The sequence below is a fragment of the Marmota marmota genome, unplaced genomic scaffold (assembly GCF_001458135.2).
Source record: "Marmota marmota marmota unplaced genomic scaffold, marMar, whole genome shotgun sequence".
Classification (NCBI taxonomy): domain Eukaryota; kingdom Metazoa; phylum Chordata; class Mammalia; order Rodentia; family Sciuridae; genus Marmota; species Marmota marmota.
Window position 1 is genome coordinate 2,007,672 of NW_026000052.1, and position 21,131 is coordinate 2,028,802.

General features: G+C 63.2%; 1 protein-coding gene across 5 annotated transcripts in view; it reads right to left on the reverse strand.

Moving 5' to 3' along the window:
- Positions 1–21,131, reverse strand: part of Kcnt1 (potassium sodium-activated channel subfamily T member 1) — a 56,529-nt gene that overhangs the window by 20,090 nt on the left and 15,308 nt on the right. For 4 of the 5 annotated variants that reach the window (XM_048813348.1, XM_048813346.1, XM_048813347.1 and 1 more), the window contains exons 2-13: positions 11,702–11,781; positions 11,140–11,239; positions 9,092–9,148; positions 8,674–8,722; positions 7,907–7,966; positions 7,700–7,774; positions 7,446–7,529; positions 6,694–6,788; positions 5,369–5,549; positions 1,768–1,932; positions 1,386–1,522; positions 42–105 (exon numbers count right to left, since the gene is read on the reverse strand). In XM_048813348.1, coding sequence (XP_048669305.1) covers positions 42–105; positions 1,386–1,522; positions 1,768–1,932; positions 5,369–5,549; positions 6,694–6,788; positions 7,446–7,529; positions 7,700–7,774; positions 7,907–7,966; positions 8,674–8,722; positions 9,092–9,148; positions 11,140–11,239; positions 11,702–11,781 — 1,147 coding nt within the window. Of the gene's footprint in view, positions 1–41; positions 106–1,385; positions 1,523–1,767; positions 1,933–5,368; positions 5,550–6,693; positions 6,789–7,445; positions 7,530–7,699; positions 7,775–7,906; positions 7,967–8,673; positions 8,723–9,091; positions 9,149–11,139; positions 11,240–11,701; positions 11,782–16,428; positions 16,471–21,131 lie in introns of all 5 variants that reach the window. The other variant, XM_048813349.1, reaches the window with a different exon arrangement.

Genomic DNA, 21,131 nt, shown 5'->3' on the forward strand with positions numbered 1-21,131 from the left:
CCCCCCCCCCCCCCGCCTGCCTTGGCCTCGGCCTCACTCACTGCGGCTGTGCGGTCCACCTCGTTCCTGCTGCTCAGGATGAAGCAGGCCTCCCCATTGTCCATCCTGCAAAGTGCCAACCGCTAGTGTGGCCAGAGGTCGGCAGACCCCTGCTCAGGTGGTCAGCCTGGTCCCAGCAGTGCCTCCAGTCCTGGGCCTCCTCACCTCCCTGGCCTCTCCCCAGCACATCCTGGGCCTGGTCAGGATTTCTGGACACCCTCAGGAGGGTTCAAGCTTGGACACTGGACATGTCTCAGAAGCCAGATGGCATGTCTGGAGACACCAGTGGACCAGCCGGGGCACCTGGCTCTTCCAGGACATGGCCTGATGGGGCAATGGAGAGCTCTGGCCTCAGCTCCAGCTGTCAGGGGCTGGAAGGGGGTCCCCACTGAGACCCCACTTCACTGTGTGCTAGCAACCTGGGCCCTGGCCCAGCTGACCTGACCCAGGGTATTCGGCATCTGCAGCCCATCCCCGTGCCCCATCAACCAGGGACGGACTGGGCCGCAGAACAGAAACACTTGGGGGCAGGGACCCATCTCCTTCTCTTGGCCACACTGTGGTCCTGTATGACCATATCCAACCCCTGGTTCCCAAGGGCTCAGCTGCAGAAATAACCTAGCTGGCCTGAGATCCAGTGGACACACTGTCCTCTCCCACCCCAAAGCAGCAGAACACTGTGCCTCCTAAAACCTCTGCTGCCCCCTGCCTCCCTGGCTCCTCCCTATTTGCCCAGACACAGACATGTGTGAGGTATGGATGGGACACAAGGGGCTGTGACCATCAGGGCCCTACCTCAGGGTACAGGGCTTGAGGGATGAGCGACCCTGGGCCAGGTGTCCTGCTTGCCCTCAGCCCTGTAGGCCCCACAGATGGACATGGGAGACTTCTGGAATGGGAAGGTGGCAGGAGGGGCTTTGGAGAGAATCCCAGGAAGTGCACTAGCACATTAAGGAAAGTTCCATGGCATGCCACATTTGTGTCACCTCAAGTCACTCTGCCAACTTATCTTTAAAGCAAGATCCACCCTCAGCCCTCGTGACTTTCCCCACTGACTCCAGCAGCCAGCTCCTCCGCCCCTGGTCTATTTTGAGCTCCTAGAACTTGACGTAGAGAATCCCCAGACTCCAAGTGGGGAGAATGGGGGCTCCCAACGTTGGGTCTGCCCAGGAGGCCTGAGGTGGGCTTGCTGTGCCCAGCGTGGGCAGGGTCCTGCTCACCTGGGTCAGGTGGGGGGCACTGAGCCAGAGCTGCCAAACACCCCATACCCATTCTGCTGCTCCAGCTGCCAACCCACCTACCCAGTGGCTCCCACACCCGCTGTGCCCACCCTGGCTGACACTCACTTGGCCCGCATGAGGTCTTGGTCCTTGAGGGCAGAGCCCTGGAGGTAGATGACCCGCTGAGACCACAAGGGGATCTGCAGAACCCTGCGTACCTGGACGTCCATTTCAGTGGGGCAAAGGATGACCACGTAGTAGTCCTGCTGGCCAGGCCGTGGGTCAGAGCCTCTGGGCAGGCTTCTGCCACTGCCAGCCCACCTGCTTTCCCGGGTGCCGTCTCACCCAGCACTTCACAGGACCCTGCAGAACTCCCAGAGTGTGGGATGCCACCCTCTAGACAGGGAAACTGAGGGCTAGTCCTCAGGGGACGTGCTTGGGCTCAGGCAGTCCTGGAAAGGGGTGGCTGCTCTGGGGGCAGGAGGATCCCGAGGCCTGGGGGCCTCACCTGGAGCCGGGGGTGGGCGTAGAACTCATTCAGGAAGTCCATGAGGAGGTCGATCTTGAGGGAGCTGACACACAGCACCACGTGCTTCTCCGTCTGTGCGCGGTGGCGGCTGTAGTTGCCCCCAGACTTCTGCCGCTCCATCCAGAGATAGACGAGCTCTTCAAACTGTGCGGGAGAGCAGTGGGCACTGGCTCAGCATGGGCAGTGAGGGGCAGGGCGGGCAGGGGTGGGGCTGGGGTTGGACCTTTCCCATTTGGCAGGGGCAGGCCCTGAGCCCAGGGCCACAGCACAGAGCAGGACCAGGTGGCTGACAGGGTGTGCAGGGAGCAGACAGCCTGAGCAGAGGTCAGTGCAGGACCAGAGGACCAGAGGTCAATGTGGCCCAGGACAGAGCCACATTGGAAATGGCCACTGTCTTGGCACGGCCACTTGAGGAGGGGGAGTGAGCATCCCCACTTGCCCGTGCCTGGGGCAGCCTGAGATGCGAGCTCAGCTCCAGACCCCGGAGGCCGAGTGGCTGCCAAAGCCTGAGCAGTGGACGGTCAAGGCGTCAGCAGACCTGCGGCTCTTCCCATCAGCCCCTGAGACTTATTGTGGGGAAAACTGACAGTGCCGGCAAATTCTCGGCCCACGGAGTTAGGAAGTAAGTGCTCTCCTGACAGCTGCGGTGAACACATCGGGTGTGGGGTCAGTCCTCAGGCTGGGACCGCCTTGGGCAGGGTGGTGTGAGTCGAGCTGCAGCCTGAAGGCACCCCAGGTTCACCCCAGTGCCAGCCACTTGGCGCTGTCCAGGGTGCTGACCCTGCTGGCTTCACACTTTTCTGAGTGAAGGATGGTGGCAGCCCCCCTTGACAGCCGGCCTGCTCAGGGAACGTGACTACCTTGCCTGAGATCAAGTCACTGAATGAACAGGGCTCTTGCTCAGTCCCAGTGACAAGACCCAATGGCCTTGAGGCACTGAACTGGCTCCACAACCAGGAGGTGCCCAAGACCCAGCGTGGTCCCAACAGAGACGCCTCCCAGCAGGTGGCATGGGCTGGGCTCTGCTGGGGGTCACCATGGGCCTGTGTCCCACCTCCCGCAGGCTGTTTCCTTGTCTGCCACGGATCAGAGCAGCACTTGCCTCCCAGGGAGGCCTTGAGGATGAAGCCGGCTGATGACCAGGTTTGACAGTGAACCCAACGTGCGTCCACCTGAACCTCAGGACATGACCCAATTTGAATACAGTCTTTGTGATATAATTTGTTGAAATGAGGTCATCGTGGATTTGGGTGACCCTGAGTCCAACACTGCTGTCCTCAGGAGAGGAAGACCCAGAGAAGAGGCCTGGATCAGGGCAGAGGCTCCTGGATGGCCACAAGGGCACCAGGCCTGTGGGGGCCTCGGGCAGCAGGGCACCAGTCCCGCCCACACCTACGTGCAGATCCGCTTCCAGGACAGTGACTTCCTGTTGTCCAGCTGTCTGTCCGGCGGTTTGCTGTGGTGCCCATGAGCCTGACACTGATGCCCGACAGCACGGGACCTGAGCCTGCAGAGCAGCTCCGGCAGACGACAGCTGTCCCTAAGCTCTGGAGGGAGGCTTGTGATTGCCACCAGCAGCACCACCGCCCCTCCCCAGGGCCTCCACCAGCAAGTCCTGTTCCAAAGGCACCAGGACCACCCTGTCCACTAACAGGACCCCTAGCCTTCCCAGGGGCAGCAGGAGGGGGCAGGAGGCTGTGCGGATGGCGAGGTCAGCAGCACTGTGGTCCTGGCCACCCTTAGCCCTGTGAGGAGCAGGGCATCCTGCTACCCAGTCTGGGGCCTGAATCCATCCTCCCTGCAGCCACAGGAGCAGCCTGCTGACCCCTTGGTTTGGACTGTGGCCTCCAGAACTGTGGAGCAGGCTTGTTGTTTTAAGCCTGTGGTGTGGCCATCTGTTGGAGCAGACCTGGAGACCCCAGGGTCTGGCCTGTCCATGGCAGCTCTGGCCTCTGTGAGGCTCAGGTGGGCTGGGGGTACAGCCCAGTGGTGGAGGGCTTGCCCTGGTTCCATCCCTGGTACCCCTGCCTCCCAGAAAAGAAGGCTCCGGGTGACTTCACAGCAGGGACATTTACAGGACTGGGAAGAAGCATCGCTAAGCCCGCTCTTGGCACTCGAGGACAAGGAGGGGAGGACACCTGCCCACACCAGAAGCCAGGGGTGGCCCTAGGGCCGGCTTGGAGTGCTTCACCAAGGTCGGCCCAGTGGGGCAGCCGCCCCTTCTCCAGCCGCACACTGTCCCGGGCCTGGCCGGCAGGGGCTGGGCTCCAAGGCAGGAGGGCTGGGCGGGAAGCCACCAGTGCTCCCTATTCAGGGACCATATTTTCTTCCATGTGAACCAGTGACCAGTGACCTCTATGAGCTCCCTGGAGACACTCCCTACGCTGGCAGTGAGAGCTAGGGACACGTTAGAGCTGGCAGAGGCGGCGTGGGTCTGCAGGAGCGATCCAAGCCCATCCCACGGGTCCTGGCAGAGACCCCAGACCAGGGCGGGGCGGCAGGCCTCATGGATCAAACTAGAAATCTTACAAGGAGGAGCAGTGAGCCCAGGGGCTGTGGGCAGGGTGGGGCGCCCTCCAGGAGACGGCCGTCCAGGTGCGTGGTGTGGGGGGATGAGCCTGGGGATTGGCTGGCACAGGCCTGCCCCTGCTCCCGCAGCAGCAAGACGCAACCTCCACTCTCAGAAGGAAATATCCATGACTGAGGAGGGAAGTGGTCTTTTCAGACAAGAAAGGAAAACAGAAGCCATAAAAGAAAGATCAGGACATTTGACCACAGAAGAATCCAGACGGTCAGTACGAGGGGGGAGCTCCCAACCAAGAGAGGGCAGAGCTCATGGACAGCAGGGCTCTGTGCCTCCAGAGGGCAGGCCAGGGAGTCTGCAGGGCAGCAGAGCCCCCTATGGAAAGTGCAGGGTCAGCAGAAACCCAAGCGGTCAATGAGCAGATGAAGAGAGGCCACCTCAGTGGACCATAAAATGGCTACAGCTTAGAATGCAGCCTATGCCCTTCATCGTCTCAGATGGAGGTGGGGAGGACCCAGCACTGCCTGGCCAGTAGGGACTCTGCCTCAGACGCCTGGAGGGGAAGGGTCACATGCCCAGGCTGCTGTAAGGGGCCTGGTGTTAGGTGTCCCCAGCACATAGTCAGCCTTCCTCGTAGCCCACTGGGAAAAGCAGAGGGCTTCTGGCTGGGGATGGGGGCTCAGAACCACCAGCAGAGAGTGGGCCAGGCCTGAGGGTCAAGCTCAGGGTCAGCAGAGGCCCTTCCAGGTGCCCCTCACGGTCCTGACCACTGCTGCCATGCAGGACTGTGGGTAGCCAACAGGTGACTGTCCACACTGACTGTCCACCTCTGCCTCTGTACTGGTCCCAGGGGGGTCACCCTAGCACCAAGAGATCCCCTGTCTTCCCAGAAGGAAGAGCCCGCTCGGCTGCCCTGCGGCTCACCACCACGCTCCACAGGAGGCCCTGGCCAGGCCTGCCCTCCGCAGGTGTCACCCGCCCTGGCCTTGTGGCCCTCCAAGTTGACCACCCCGGTGCCCGTGCCACAGCCCCGCGTCCCTGAGGCTGGGGACCAACCTGCAGTGGGAGCACCACCAGGGCCACGCCGATCATGATGACCACCAGGAACTGGGACGGCCAGATCTTGGGCGTCACATCGCCGTAGCCCACCGTGGAGAAGGTGACGATGCAGAAGTAGAAGGAGGTGAGCAGGTTCAGGTTCTCGCCAGCTCGCTCCAGGTGCTGGATGCCACAGGTCCTGGGGGACGGGCGCTGCTGGGCCACCAAGGGCTGGGCTCCAGCCTGGGTACCCTGGGCTCTGGTGGACCCCGTCTCCTGATGCTGAGTCCGAGTCTCAGTCTGGGGCACAGCTCAGCACTCTTGGGCTCCCAGACCACCCATCTGTCCCCAGCCCTGCTGAAGCGTCTCCCAGCCTGCCACGGGTGGGCACTCTTGATCCCTCTAGGCCCTGGATGGCCCCTGAACCAGCCCTGGCATCACCTTGGTTCAAATCTGACCCCCTTCCTGCCCAACAGCTCTTCCCAGGCCCAGGAGCCCACAGGGAGCAGGAGTGTGGAGCTGGGGCCTCCTGTGTGGACTGGGGCTGGGTAGGACCCTCGACATGAGGGGTTGCTTCCTAGGCCCTTCCCTGCACAGAGCTGGACACCTCCTTCCTATGCTCAACTGAGGGTCGATTGGGCAGGGCCTGGGGTCACTCCCTGGTCCCACGATGTTGACACAGCCGGTACTCAGGGCCCCTGGGGTGGACAGCTGGGTGACACAGGGCTGCTGGGAGGAGACTCACCCTGAGTCACCCTAGACTCTGTAGCCTTGGACATCTGTTCCAGATCCTCTGAGGTCTGTGTGTTGTGGGTGGGGTGCAGGGGAGGGAGGGCAGAGAGCACAGGGCACCCTCTGCCCAGGGCCTGGGGGATAGGAAGTGGTAACAGGGCCGCTCCAGGATCCATAACAGGGTCAGAGCATAGGTGGGTGCAGGAGGTCAGCAAATCTACCCAAGTGGCTGGAGGCTCAGTTCCAGGAGAACCTCCAAGCCCCTGCCCTGGCCTGGCCTCTGCTCTCAGGGTGGCCTCAGGCCAAAGGCCCCATCCCACTTGAGGGCTAGTCCCAGCTTCAGAGCCCAAGGCACGGACCAGGAAGCCGGATCCCAGAGTCCTGGGCCTTGGGGGAGCTGGACTTAGGGGTTTGCTCATGGGGACATGGGCTCAGGGCTACTCCTGGACCTCCGTGCCAGCCAGCTAAGCCACCCCCTGCCCAGCCAGCTCTGTCTCCTGCCCCAGACCTTGACCCCAGAGCCTGGCTCTGTGCCCTGAGCTGTCACTGCCTCTCTGCCCAGGAGCACACTGTCCCCGGCTGTTGGGTGGCCCTCAATGCCCAAGGCTCACCCCGTGAACACGAGGCACAGCAGGGTGCAGAAGAGGATCAGGACCTGGTTGAACATGGCCGACTGGGTCCTCAGGATGGCACGGTGGAAGTCGTTCTGTGGAGGATGTGGCCTTCAGTGGTCAAGGATCGGTCCCCCGCCAGAGCAGATAAACAAGAAGCAGGCTGCAAAGCCAGTGGCCTGGCCACACCTCCCCTGGGCGAGGGCCACAGGGCAGCCTGGACTTGGGCAGGCCACTGACCTCGCTTCTTCTCTCAGGAGCACCCCCGCCCCCCTGTGTCCCGGGAGGGCTGAGGCCTGTAGGAGGCTCGATGGACCGGGCATTTCAACTTCACTGTACCATTAAGTCAGACCTGGGGTTGTGAGTCTGGGGGCCTGGCGGCGGGGGCAGGCCTGGGGGCACAGAGGCTGACCTCCCTAGATCTCAGCAGGCTGCCTGCAGCCCAGTTTTCTCGTGGGCCCAGAGCTCATGGTCTTGGTTCTCACAGTCTTGGTTCCCGTGGTCCCTGTGCCCGTGACCCAGGATTGGTGGCTGGTCTCCCGTAGGCCTGCTTGCTACTGCCCATGGCTCCATCTCCTCCCCAGCCCTTTCCCAGGTCAGGAGAAGCTCTCTTCCCAGACATTGACTGGGGCAGGTCATAGTGACAGACGTTCCTGTTGGTCACATGGCCTCCTGGCTGGCAGCCTGGTGGCCCTGGGGCTGGGTATGGCAAGTTGCCTCTGCAGGTGGGCAGGGGTCTGGCTCTTGCTTACGATCATATTCTCCAGTGCGTGCTTGGCCAGCCAGCAGTTGAGGAACACCGGGATGAACAGGTTCCGCAGCGGTGGCCAGAAGATCTGTGGGGAGACAGTGGGGCTGGGGAGGGAGAGGGCAGGACTGGAGGCCCTTGGGGGGGGGGTCAGGACTGGAGGCCCCTGGGGTGGTGGGTGGGAGCTGGGGAGGCCCCTGGGGGAGGTGGGTGGGGGCTGGGACCACTGGGTGAGGGGTGGGGTTGGGGCTCACCCACCGTGATGATGAAGGGCAGTGTGTTGACCATCTCTAGGATGAAGGACACTCGGATGATCTGCTCCCAGATGTTGCCCTGGGGGTCAAAGGGGGCTTCAGAGCTGGTGCAGGTAGGACAGAGGACAGGGACGGTGCAAGGGCAGCCTGGGAGGTCAGGGAGTGGTGCTGGGGGCAGGAGTGAGGAGGAGGCAGGATGGTGGGGACCTACTTTGTAGCTGAGGTAGATGAGGAGCATGGTCTCCAGGAAGCTTATTGTGGCCACGATGACCTAAGAGGAGAGAGGGACAAGGAGCAGACCTGGGTCTGGGGTCTGAGGCAGGGCCAGGCCACGCGGGTCTCTGGGCGAGCACCCTTTGTGTGTACGTGTGCCCAAGGCTGTGGGCTTTGGACAGGTTCCTGACCAGGGGGCAGCCTGAGGGGCAGGGACCATGGAGAGCGGTCATGCTGCTGCCCCAGGAGGTGGAGGTGGGCCATGAGGGCCATGTGGGGGGCTCTGAGATGGTGGGACAGGGCAGGGCTTGCTGGCACTCTGCCAGGGAGGGGCTGGGCTGGGTGGAGCCTCCTCCAGACACAGCCTCTCTGAGCCTGTGAAGTGGGGCCTGAGGCCCTCTCTGGGGGAGGCCAAGCATCCAGTCATGAGCCAGTGCCACCACCCAGAGACCTGAGCAGTGGCAGGGCTGGGGAGACCCCCCAAGAGCTGGCCTGGGCCACCTACCCTCACTTGCATCCCCTAGGGAGACAGCAAGCTTGAGGGGTCAGCAGGAGGGAGTGGTTCCCACAAGAAACGGAGGGGGGTGCGCCCCAGCAGTCCCTGAGTGTGTCCTAAGTGCTCCCTGAGCCCAGCTCCATTCTGGAGCCCATCAGGCCTGGGTCCCCTGCTCACTGGGCCTGGGTGTGTCCTAAGTGCTCCCCGAGCCCGGCTCCTGTAACGGCTGTCCTCTGCTGTGGGGAGAGGAGCAGGTGGGGCACTCTCACCTGAATCGCCCACAGAGCCATCTTCCTCTCCACCCACAGGATTGGGGCCCTGGGGAGAGAAGGGAGATGAGCCTTGGGCAGGGTGCAGCACACAGGGGCCACAGCCATCAGTGTCCCCCTTGCCCCTGGGCCCAGCCCAGACAGGCTCAGGAAGAACATCTCAGAGGCAGTGGGGGCCCCACAGCCAGAGGCAGAGACTAGCTGGGGGACCACGTTGTCCCCCTCTGAAGGGGACATCCCAGCACTGATCCCAGCCAGGGTCTAGAGGGCAGCTGAATGTGTCTACAGGGACCCTGGGCAGCATTCAGGCTGAGGCTGGCCATTGCCCTCAGAGGCTAGGCAGTGTGGACTCCATCCACACTCACCACGTGCACCCCATGTCCCCTGACCCTGGCAAACAGGAGCAGCAGGAACTCACCAGTTGATCTCAGAGGAGGAGCCATTGAAGGTGTACTTCTGCTTCACACAGCCCCAGCTGCGGATAGACAGAGAGCTGGCCTGGCCACGGGCCCTCCGGGCCAACCCCAAGGCCCTCCTTGGGCTGCCATGGGCTCAGGGTACATGGGAAGGGGACCCAGCCCCATGTACTGAGGGGTGCCAGAGCTCTAGAATTTTGGCAGAGACCCTGCAGGGATGACGGGTGGGCTCTGCTTGACAGACCACACCCTCACCTGGGATCTGGGCTGACAGTGAGACTCTGGCAGGAGATAGCCAGGGACTCTGCATTGTCACACACTCCCTGGAAGGTCCCACACAGCCAGAGGCAGAACCAGGGGCCCTCCAGGCCTCCTGAGGCCAAGCTGCCTCAAATAAGGCTGGATGAGGCTCAGTGGGGACAAGGCTCCTGCCCCAAGGGGCTGGCTCAGCAGTGCAGGGCCCTAAGCCACTCTGGAGGACAAGTGTGTCCCAGCCACCTGGGATCAGCTGGCTGGCGGGTGGCAGGGCACAGCTGGCTGGCAGGGCACAGCTTGCATGCCAGTTCGTTGCTTCTGAGCCTATGAGAGGGGACCCCCGCCTCTTTCCTGACCTACTTCCCTCCAGAAACTCACCAGGGTGGATGCAGACTCAAGGCCATCCATTGTCCACCACTCCCCTACCTCCGGCCCTCTCTCCCAACATCTGCCCGCCTGTCTCTCGTCAGCATCCATCCCTTTATCCACCCACTCACGTTCTCACCTGGGATCCACCCGGGCGTCTGCCCCCGCCACCCTCTTACCTCTGTCCACCCACCCACCTTCCATCTATCCAGCCATCTACCCCGCCATCATCTGCCCATCCATCCAGACATCAACCCGTGACCTCCTCACCGTCTGTCTGCCTGCCCACCACCCACTCACCCTCCTCCCACCACCACCCACGTGCCAGGCGCTGTGCTAGGGATGGGTGATGAACACCACACACTGGGCCCTCTGGGGAAGGGGACCAGAGGCCCAGGAGCTTCCAGGACTTGGAGAAGGTGAGGTGGACCCAGAAAGGTGGTTGAGAGTCAGTCAGAACCCCTGTTGCTCCTCCTCAACTGCTGTGGTGGGTTCTGCCCGCCCCCCTGCCCGGACAACCACAGGGGTTTGTTCTCAGCTGTGGGTGAGGGTCTCTGGCCTGGGGATGCCAACTCCTATTAAATAGTGGGTGACAGATGAAAAGGAAGGTGAAGAGCAGATGTGTACACAGACAGCCTCCAGGGCCGGCTCCTTCCCGGCTCAGCTTCCAAGACCCCAGCAGTTAGGGACACCCACACTGAGGAGCCTGAGAGGACCCAGAGCCAGTGAGCAAGGGGGGGCGGTCTCCAAGGACATTATTCAAGACAATCCGGCACTGAGGGCTGCTGGGCCAACCCAGAAATGAGACAGAGCCTGACCCAAGCATCCCTAAGCAGAGACCCAGCAGCTTCCAGGGAAGAAAATGATGCGCCCCACAAGGATCGGGGCTGGGACTCAGCAGCAGGGGGGAGCAGGAGGACCACACAGAAACTTCCAGAGAAGTTCCCCCCCATTCCTCGAAAGGCTCCTGCAGTCTGCAGGTGACTCTTCCTCAACATGGCCAGAATACGCCTGCCCTGACGGTGAAGGAGTGACCCAGGAAGAGGACGCCATGGGCCAGAAGGGTCAGGTGGAGCCTCAGAGAGGGGCCAAAGCCCTAGCCAGTTTGCATACTGCTGCAGGGGGCTCCCCCAGAGGCTGGGACCCTCCTGGAGTGAGCGTGAAGACCCCCTCTCAGGCAGGGGGCACCTGGACCCTCCAGGCTCCCTAGACCTTCTGGGTCTACGGGCAGCCACACGTGCAGCTCCAGCATGGGCTCCCCTCTCCCCACTCTGAGCTTGGGCAGCATACTGGGCATGGCTTTGACTGGGCACGGGGCTTCCTAGAGGCCAGGCGGGGTGCTGGGTGCAGTCCCCCCAGGGCCCAGGCAGTCAGGTCCAGCCCAGAGCCCAGGACCCCTTCTTCCTCCAGCCCCACGGGTCACACCCACCATCCGATGCCCAGGGCCGGGTTGTCCAGCAGGACCCGGATGATGTAGAGCAGGCAGGTGAGGAGCTTCAGGGAGAAGTTGAACAGCCGGATCCTCAGGCCTGGGGGAGGCAGACGTCAGGAAGGCCCGCAGCCCCCTCCAATAGCTCCACCCCAGAGGCCCCACCCGGGTCCCTTCAGGAGGCACCATGTGCCCACTGCACAGAAGTGGAGTCAGGACCCAGGGGGCATCCTGAGGCTGCCCCTCCGTGGCCGGGGGGCCGGGAGCCCACACACATAAACTCCAAGCCCCTCTCTGACTCCCTGGGAGGTCCAGGATGGCCAGTCTTGCAGCTGGGAAGGAGTCAGCAGGGGCCTGCATGGAGGAGGCCTAGCCCAGCCCAATCTGGTGTCCAGCAGATGGGGCAGTGTCCCCACAAATCCCACACTGCTCCCAAGAGATGTGCGACTCTTAGGCAGAGGGAAGGCCCCCAGCGCCCACTGCTCAGCGACACAGCCCCAGCCACACTGGCTTCCTCTGGGGCCCCTCCCCTCCTGCCTGGGAGCGCCCAGCCCCCACTCACTGGATCTTTGGTTTTTGATGAAGAACAGTTTGAGCCGCTCCTTGAATGTGTTCTCATTCACGTAGAACTCCACCTGGACCCTGGGGCAGGAGAGGGGACGGGTGGCAGCCAGCGGGAGCCTGGCAGAGAGGCAGCCCCAAGCCCCACTGACTTGTCCCCAGCTGCAGGACTGAGAGGCATGCCCACCTTGGACCCAGGAAGCCACCTATCACAGCCTTCCCCGTGCCTCCCCCAGCACACAAGGGCCACAAGCCACTGCCTGCTCAGCGTCCAGGGCCTGTGGGCCCCAAGGAGGCTCAGACTATGGCACCCACTGGGCTTTGGGCACACAGAGCTCAAAACACACCCCAGGACCTATACGGAGTACCCAGAAGCTGACGGCCATTCATGATCTGGTGGCCTCTGGTGGCTGGGTTCTAAGACCACCGCTCAAAGCAGCGTGAAACTCAGGCAGTCGGGCCAGGAGGGCTGACAGGCAGCAGTCAGGCCTGAGCTGTCCTGCAGGCCAGCAGCAAAACCCCCTAGCACAGGCCCCTTGCCTTGGGCTCCCCTGCAGCCCCTGGCCATTGGTCCCCAGGCCGCCGTCACTTACACACATGACTGTCTATGGGCCCGTCTCCAAGCCCTCTGCCCAGCCTGGGCTCTCTACAGTCCTGAGAACAGACCACAGTGGACCCAGTGGGAGTGGCCTGAGGGTGCCAGAGGGTGCTAGCACATGGCCCACCCACTGCTGGCCCCATCTGGTCTCTGGGAGTAACATGGAGTCTGATGCGACAGCTACTGCCCGGCTCTCTGTGCCCAGCTCTGCTGGAGTTCGCGCCCCGTTGGGGCTCCATGTCCCACCGAGGTGAACCGCCAACAGTCACTCCAAGGATGACAAGCCGGGCTTCCTGCAGCTGGGGTGGGGATGGCCTGTCCCCCAGCGGCCATGCCCCTGTGGTGCTGGGCACCGACCTCCCTCAGCATGACCTTGGGCGTCCTCCATCACAGGCTGAGTCCCTCTCTGCTCCAGAGCAGGGTCAGGTGGGGCGACTGCGTGTGGGTGGGATGATGGTGTATGTGGGGCACACAGTCCCCACCTCGGCACAGAGCAGGGTCATGACCTGGGAGGGCAGCGGGGCGGAGGGCCCACGGGCAGAGTCCTGCTGCGTGGAGGAGGTCACCAGCAGCCCCAGTGGAGGCGATGCCAGTGCAGGCCCAGGTCCCTGTGCCCACCTCTCCCCACTCCCCATCATCAACCACGGGCAGGGGCCTCTCCCGGTGGCTGGGCCATGAAAGCTCTCCTCTGAATGGGTGTGGGCTCTGTGGAGGCAGCTGGAGAGTCTGATGTCACGGCCTGGCCCGGGCATGCTGCCCCCACGTCCTGAGAGGCGTTTGAGACGGGTGAAAGGACGGGGGCTGAAACCCACTATGGTATTCAGAGGTGGGCCTTGGGACGCGGTCAGCAGCCTGGAGCCCAGGAGGGAGAGTCCTGGTGGCCTCACAGGAGGAAGAGGCAGACAGCGGGAGACAGACACGTGGGTGCACCCGCGCCAGGCCCTGCTCTGACTGCAGGCTCTGCCAGCAAGAAGCCATCACCAGATGCGGCCCCAGGACCTTGGAGCAGACCATGAGCCAAATAAGCCCCTTTCCTTTACTATGCATCAGTCTGCAGTCCGTTGCTGGCAACAGAGACCGACTGCACCCTCCCGATGTGGACCTGACCCTGCTCGATCTGACCCCCTCCCCTCCCCCAGATGGGCTGGGACCCAGGTACTTTCTACCTCCTCCAAAGCTGTCCCCCCCCCCTCCGTGCAGCCGAGAGCCCCCAGCTCCAGGTCTACCCTGTGCCGTCTGCCTGGTCTCACTGGACAGCTGGACACCATTTCATGGGACATTACTGCTTGTCCACCTGCCCTGCCTGCTTCCCTAAGGCTCACCTCTGACCTCCCACCATCAGGCCCAAGAGGCCCACCCAGCCTACCCTCCTTGGGTGGACGCCTTGCCCACCGCAGCTCAGGGGTCCTCTAAGCTCTGGGCACCCCCAACCCCACTCTTGGCTCCCTGTCTTCTGCCCTCCAGGCTCTTTCTCTGCCTCTCTGGCTTGTCCTGGCCCCTGGGGCTGGCTCTGCTCCGGCTTCTGCCTTCAGCTCCCCCAGGTTCTGAGCTCCCCAAACGCAGCTGCCTGCAAAGACCACAAAGCCACTGCTCCGTCCCACAGTCAGGGAATGGAGAAGCCCACGCGTCCTCGTGCTGGCCTGCCTGTGGCTTCCAGGCAGCAGTGTCCCTGCTTGGGCACCGGTGGGGGGGTCAGGCCTGCTGACCATAGCTGGTCACACCCTGGCCTCTGGTTCCAATACCCCATGAATAGAACACAGGGCCACCACTCAGGGGGTGAGTGCCCGGTCAGCTGTGGACATCCATCTAGGCAGCCCCCAGGGCTCTGGGTGGGCAGCACCCACCTATGGGGGAAAGGGGTTCTCCATGAGGAGCCAGAGAAACCCGCGGGACCTGGCAGCAGAATTGGAGCCCTGCAATGCCAGAGAAATTAATGATGCTTGGCTTTTGATTGGTGATGAGCTGTGGCTGCCCACTCCTGACCCCACCACAAACAGTAGACCCTCCAAGGGCCAGGGGCAGCCCTGGGGAGGGAGCCTGGCTGGGGTTGTGGGCCACCTCCTCCTACAACGGGCACTCGCTGGCTTGTTCTGAGCTCCTGGGGTCACAGCCTGCAGTCGGGGGCCCAGGCTGCTGGAAAGCCAGACCTGGCCACTCCTCACCTGCCCTCCTGGCTTCCTCTCCTCCTCCCCAGAGAGTGGGAACAATGGCAGGAACTGTCTCCCACACTGTGCGAGGGCGCCTGGCAGCCAAGGTGCCGTGTCAGTGAAGTGAAAACCAGCCTCTGCGCTGTGTCCCCGCTTCTTCTGGATGTGCGCCCAGAGGGAGGTGCTCCCAGGGGAGGTGCTCCCAGGGAGGGTGATCCCAGAGGGAGTGTGCCCAGAGGGGGGTGAGCCCAGAGGGAGGTGCTCCCAGGGGAGGTGAGCCCAGAGGGGGGTGCGCCCAGAGGGAGTGTGCCCAGAGGGGGGTGCGCCCAGAGGGAGATGAGCCCAAAGCCGGGTGAGCCCAGAGGGAGGTGCGCCCAGAGTGAGGTGCGCCCAGAAGGGGGTGCGCCCAGGCCTGTGCCGTCACTCTGACGGTGCCCACATAGGCAGCTGGGAAACCCAGCGCCATCTGAGACTCCTCAGGCTCCAGGCTGCCCATTTGTGGGCTCGGCTCCATATAGCACTGGCCATGCCCACTGACCTGGGTGGGACCCAGGCCCAGCTCGGCCTTGAGCCTGGAAGAGCAGCACACCGCCGGCCCAGCCCTGGGGAGGTCAGTGTGGCCCTGGCCCTGTGGAGTGGACAGCTGTGTGGGAGCTGGCAGGCAGGCTGCCTGAGGTCAGGCTCGTCCTGCGCAGTGCCCCACAGCAGCACAGAGGGCTGGCCCGGGCGGGAAGAGACACCCAGGTGCCCCCGTGCCTGATACCATGGGGGCCTCAGCAGCAGCCCTGACTGTGACTTGCCGCCCACCCCTCCTGGAAACTCCCGGCAACTCTGGGTCTGGCCAGCAAGATGGGGTGGGCACCTAAGTTCCCCTAGTTCCTCACCCACGGTCCCAGGCTAGCTCCACAGGTCCTCCTGCTGTCCTAGGTTAGTTCACTGCCGGGCACTGTCACACCCCAGCCCCACAGAGCCTGAGGCGGGGTGGGGGGCCTCATGGTCATCCTTCCTCAGTGCTCAGAGGGGCCCCTGCCTACCCTGGCCTGGGCCCTGCAAGCCCAAGCTGGGAAACAGGGTTGGGGTTGGAGGAGAGTCCAAAATGGCCAGGGAGGGTGGTCAGGGGCTTCCTAAACTAACAGATGACCTGGCCTGTTCCTCCAACCAGTCTGCTGTCCTGGAATCTGCAGGGTCTTTGTTCTGGTCTTGGGCCTCCCAGGGCCTAGGGACACTCCTCTGACCAAGGCCAGCTGGGCAGTGGTGTGGGCCACAGCCTCGGGCAGCTGCACAGGGTCATACCCCACAGGGCTGAGGCCCAGCTCCCAGGGCCTCCACCAGCCTGCGGGGGCGTGGGAGAGCCTGGGGCAGCGGGCCAGCCTCCATCTCACGCCTGTTATCTGTGGTGCACAGGGTGCAAGGCTGCCAGGCTGGGGGACAGGCCAGGGTCAAGGCTGTAGCCCTCAACCCCGCGGGAGGTACCAGGCGAGAGCCACAGCAGCAGGTGGTTACTGCTGCCAGTGACGCTAGTTAATGGAACTGTTAATGACAGGCCCCACTGGGAGGCAGACCCGGTGGGGGAAGGAGGGCTTTCCCAGGGACTGCGCTGACTCCTACCTTCATGGGACCTCAGCCTCAGCTGGAGCCACAAGTGCAGCCGTGGAGCCCCTGGCCCCAGCCTGGGCTGTGGCAGGAAGGGCACCCCTTCTGCAAGCCACCTGGCTCCTGGGGACCTCGACCTGCACAGGCAGCTAAGGGGGCTAAGACCAGGCACGGGGTCATCCTCACGCCTGCCCTGTAGGGCACCAGGTGGCCCCTGAGAGCCTGGCCTCCTCAGCAAGGGACCACCCCCACCCCTGTGCTGGCTAGACATGGCCCTGCCCAGCTGCAGGGCCAGGGGCCTGGCAGAGTGTATTTTCCCATGGGGACTGGTCTGCCCGGGTGTGAGGACACATCTGTCCCCAAAAGCTCCCTCCCCTACAAAGCACTTACTGAGAGAGGGAGGACTCCAGGCTGAAATCCTCCACGTGGGGCCTGGGGACACAGCAGACTCATCAGCGCAGAAGGCAGGTGGACAGAGGGCTGGGCTCCAGGTAAGTTCCGGGGGCAGTGGGGCATGCCCATGCCACACACCCTGCCTGTAGAGCCCCAGCACACGGCCAGGTGCCAGGGCAGGCGACCCAGCATGCAGGGTGGGGCAGGGTGGCAGCCAGGCCACCTCTGTACACTCACCTCTGTGCCAGGAAACAGCACAGCCCACCAGGGAGGCCAGAACATGCAACCCCCTGCGCTGGGCCCATTGGGGTGCCAACCACGAGGACAGTGTGGCCTGCCTTCAGCCGACACACACCTGGGAGCCACTGCTGTGCCCTGCCCAGCGCTAAGCATGCCCAGGCCCAGCAGCACCAGGAACAGCCCTGTCAGAAGCACTTCACCCCAGGAAGCTGAGGGCAGCAGCAGCAGCCGGAGCCCAGGGTGGTGCAGGGGCCTGCGGGGCTTGCTGCAAGGTGCCCGACTCCTCTTCCACTCCCTGCCACCCAGAGACCTGGGGCTTGGCCGGCCAGTGCTGCCCCTTGGCTTCCTTGACTGGGCCGGCTGGGACTGGGGGTCGACAGCTTCTTGGGGGTCAAGGAGTCCCTGCACAGGGCCCAACCTGGGCAGCCTGGCCAGGGTTTTCCCAGACTGGCTGGTGGGAGCTGCCACCAAGTTGTGTGGTCCATATTGGACAGGAGCTCAGGGGCAAAGGCTGGAGGGAGTGGAACTCTGCCTTCATGTGGACTGGGCAGTGTGGGGTGCAGGGGGTCTCAGTCTCCCCAGAAAGGACTTCAGGGGAGCCTCTTTTAATCTTCAAAGCAACCACTTTCCAGAAAAGGAAACCAAGGTTCAGAGCAGTCTGCTGCCTTCCCAAGGCCTCACAGAGGAGGAGCGGGGAGCCAGGCTGCCCAGCTGTCAGCACCCCTGCCGTGGCCTGGGCTGTACCCTCTGGTGGGCAGGCTCCCTCCTGGTGCGCCAGCCCTACCACCTTCTGCTCTCTTGTCCTGGCAAGGTGGAGACTGGACCCACCCTGGGAGGGCCAAGGTCCTGGCTGAGGTGGCTGTGGGTTGACAGCTCCACACAGTACAGGGGAGCCCAGACTTAACTGGTCCGAAGGCTCGGAGTGACCAGGAGTGCCAACAGGTTCTGTGCTGTGTTGGCTGGGGTCCCTCTAACTGGCTCCAGCACAGCCCAAAGTCTGGAGCTGGGGCCAGGCTGCACCAGGGTCTGCAGGAGACCAGCTGTGACTGGTCATAGGAGGACCAGGAGTGGGTGCTGCCCAGCTGGGTCCCCTCCGTGTGTGGCTCCTTAGGCTCCTCTCCTCACCCAGCCCTGCCCAGCTGCCTCCTCCTCCTCCTGGCTATAACCTGGATAGAGGTCTGCTGCCCACTGCCCACAGGGCCCCTGTGCTCTGCCTGAGAGCCTGGTCCTGAGTGTCCAGGGCAGGCCCTACCCACATAATGTCCCCTGGCCTGCCAAGCAAACAGGTCAAGGAGCCCAGGTCCCATAGGAAGGACAAGGGCCTGTGAGCAAAGGGACAGGGGCTGTTTGGGCCCAGGCAGAGCTGGCTGAGGACTGTAGCTGGTGACGTTGAGGCGGGCCATCTGGGCTGACCCACCAGCGGGGCTGTGTGGGGAGGGAGGGAGGAAGAGGCCGGGAAGGGAAGCCCAAGATGGCCCAGCAGGACCTGTCCCAGCAACTAGCGACCTTGGCCCCACCCAGCGCCTGTCAGCCACCCAAGCACGGCCTCCCCAGCCCTCCCTCTGCTCACAGTGGGTCAACACACCTGCGCAACAGCCTGAAGGCCCCCTCCACCCAGAGCCCAGGGGGGGTCCAGGGAAAAGCCCCGATGAGGAGGGGCCAGGCCTAGAAGGGGCAGGCTCAGGGTCCAGGCCAGTGAGGCAGCTTCTCCAGGAGCCCCGCTGCATTGGTGGGAGCAGGTGTCTGGGTGTCCTCTACCCTCTGCCCTGAGTTCCATGAGGTGCTTCAAAGGAGAGGGGTTCCCTGATCAACTGAGTGCACATCGGAGCACTGAGGTCTCAGGTCTCAGCAGGGTCCGGCAAAGGAAACCAGTTACTCTGGACTGTTTTGTTTCCCCCAAATTTACATGTTGAGCCCTGACCTCCACAAGGCAGCAGGGGACTCTATTTGGAGACAAGGTCTTCACAAAGGTTGAAACGGGTCACATGGTAGGCCCTAATCCAGGAGGACTAGCACCCTGCAGAGAGATCAGGACAGACACACACAGAGGGATGGCCACGTGGCCCTGGTGCCTGTGAGCCGGCAGGGCCTCAGGAACCAGCCTGCCCACATCCTGATCATGTACACAGCCTCTAAAACTATGAGAAAACTCACTTCTGTGGCTTAAGCCCCCCAGTCAGTGGCCGCCCCACCCAGTCATGCACCAGTTAAGGCCGGAAGCCGCATCTATGAGGGACCCCTCCCCCAATGTTTGGCCACGGTCAACGATAAACCAGCCCAGCCCGGGTCAGCAGATCAGCACGCTCTAGGGGAGAGGAAGTAACAGGGTAAGGGTGGGCGGATATAGTGTGGGGGCTCCTGAAGACGAGCTGTCCTGACAGCGGCCACCACAGGTGCCCTGCGGAGGGGGTGAGCACCAGAGAGGGGCTCTGGGCGGAGGCTTGGTGTGTGCAGAGCTGGAGAGCTCAAAGACCATAAGGAAGACCAGCATGGTGGGCAGCAGGACACACGGAGCTGAGAGGGACAGGGTGCTGCGTAGGATGGGGCAGAACCCCCTCCTTCATTGGGGCCCTGGGAAAGTGCTAGAAGGAGGGAGGGGCCTCTCACCCCAAATACCTGGGCAGCTCCTTCTAACCCCCCACCCCTCCCAGATGGGGAAGAGGAGGCAGCAGACCCAGTTCCAGGGACAGCCTGGCTGGGGGACAACACTGCATCTACGAGAGGGCAGTGCATCAGGGGCACATTGGACGTGGGGGCAGACACCTCTGCCCACTGTGGCCAAGTCCCCTGGGGACAGTGGAGACCTCCTTCTGCCTCACTGCCTTCCAGGCAACGGGGAGGACCGAGGCTCCATGGCCCTGGAGATGGCCCAGGCATGCAGGATGGGGCAGCTGCAAGAGCTACAGCCGACAGCTCACTCTGGCAGGCACCCTCCTCCCTGTTCTGGGCTCGCCTGAAATCTACACCAAACTTCCTAAAGCACAAATCTGCCAAGTCCTCCTCTGCTCAGGAGCCTGCCTTGGCTCCCTACTGCCCATCTCCAGAGCAGGCAAGCAGCCTGTGACCAGCACTCAGGGAAGGAGGCTGCAGAGCTGCCAGTGGGGTGCTGGCCTGTCCCAGAGGTGTGACCCCTCCCTTCTCCTGCCCTGCAGAAAGAGCCTGACAAGACCTGTACTTGAGGTCTTCTGGGGGATAGAGAGGCCAGTGTAAAAGGGCCAGCATTTATGGTCCACTGGTTCATGGGAGACCAAGTACAGGAGTGGGAAAGAGGAAGGTCTTCCTGGGGGAGGTGGCCTGTGGCCCCAGCTCCCATGCTGTGCGGTGGGCTCAGAGGCAGCCTGTGCAGAACCTGCCATCCCTGCAGTCTACCCCTGGCCGGGGCCAGGCTGGCTGTGAGTAGAACTCCTGAGATCACTGGCCCCCACAGCATCCAGGAAGAGGAGGCAGAGGAACCAGCCCCTGGGGCCTTGGCGGGCACTCACACCCTTCTGCCCAAGAGCTGCCCATTAGCAGCCCAAGAGCCTCGGCTGCACACTTAACCTCAACAGTTTCTTCTGGCAAATGGGAATACTGAGGGGCTGCCGAGAAGCAGGCAATGGGTATGTGGGCGGGCAGGCCAGAAGCCTGTGGCCAGGGCCCCTTGGCCTAGCCATCTGTCAGGCCCAGCCTCTGCCAAGCCCCCGTCAGCCATGATATGCACCCCCCAGGCTCTGGCCCTCACTTTCCCTCTGCCTGGAAGACCCCGCCAGCTCCTCCTGCTCCTCCCAGAAGGAGCAGCACCCCAGGAAGCCCACTCTGCAGCCACGGCCTGGCCTGCACCCCTCTGCCCAGCGCAGGCTCTGTGCCCACGATGTGTGCCCACAGCAGGCCAGGTCTGATTCATCTTCATCCCCCGCAGCACCAGGCATGGCTCTTGGCACAGGCAAGGTGCTGGCCAAGAATCATTGCTGCAGATGACACCTCAGTGTCCTCATCCATGAAATGGGGTGCCATGTCCCATCCTAGCTTGCAGAAGGGATGGGGAGGAACTGGCAATGCCCCAGGGAGGGCCTCCACCACCCTGGCTGCCCCAGGAACCAGGCCAGCAGCTGGCCCTGGGGATGCTCCCAGGGGGCTGCGGGCAGGGGCCTGAGCCCCAGCTGCATCTCAGCCTTCAGAGAACTACAGACCTGCCTGGACTGTCCCTGCTCACCTCCAAACTGGGGACCAACCTCAGGTGGGACAGGGCAGGGACCGCCTGTCACCTGGCACAGAGCCTAAGTCCACATCCACCCCTGCCTTACCCGTAGGCCCACTGTACTCAGCCTCTAAGCGGGGTGTCTGGGGTCGGGAGGGGGGACACCTGGGTAGAGCTTCCAAGGGCAGCCCGCGGCGGTCCCCTCCCAGGGCTGCGGACAGCGCGGCAGGTGCAGCGGGCTGGCCCCTGCGATGCGAGCGAGATGCAAAGCCCCTCCCGGCGG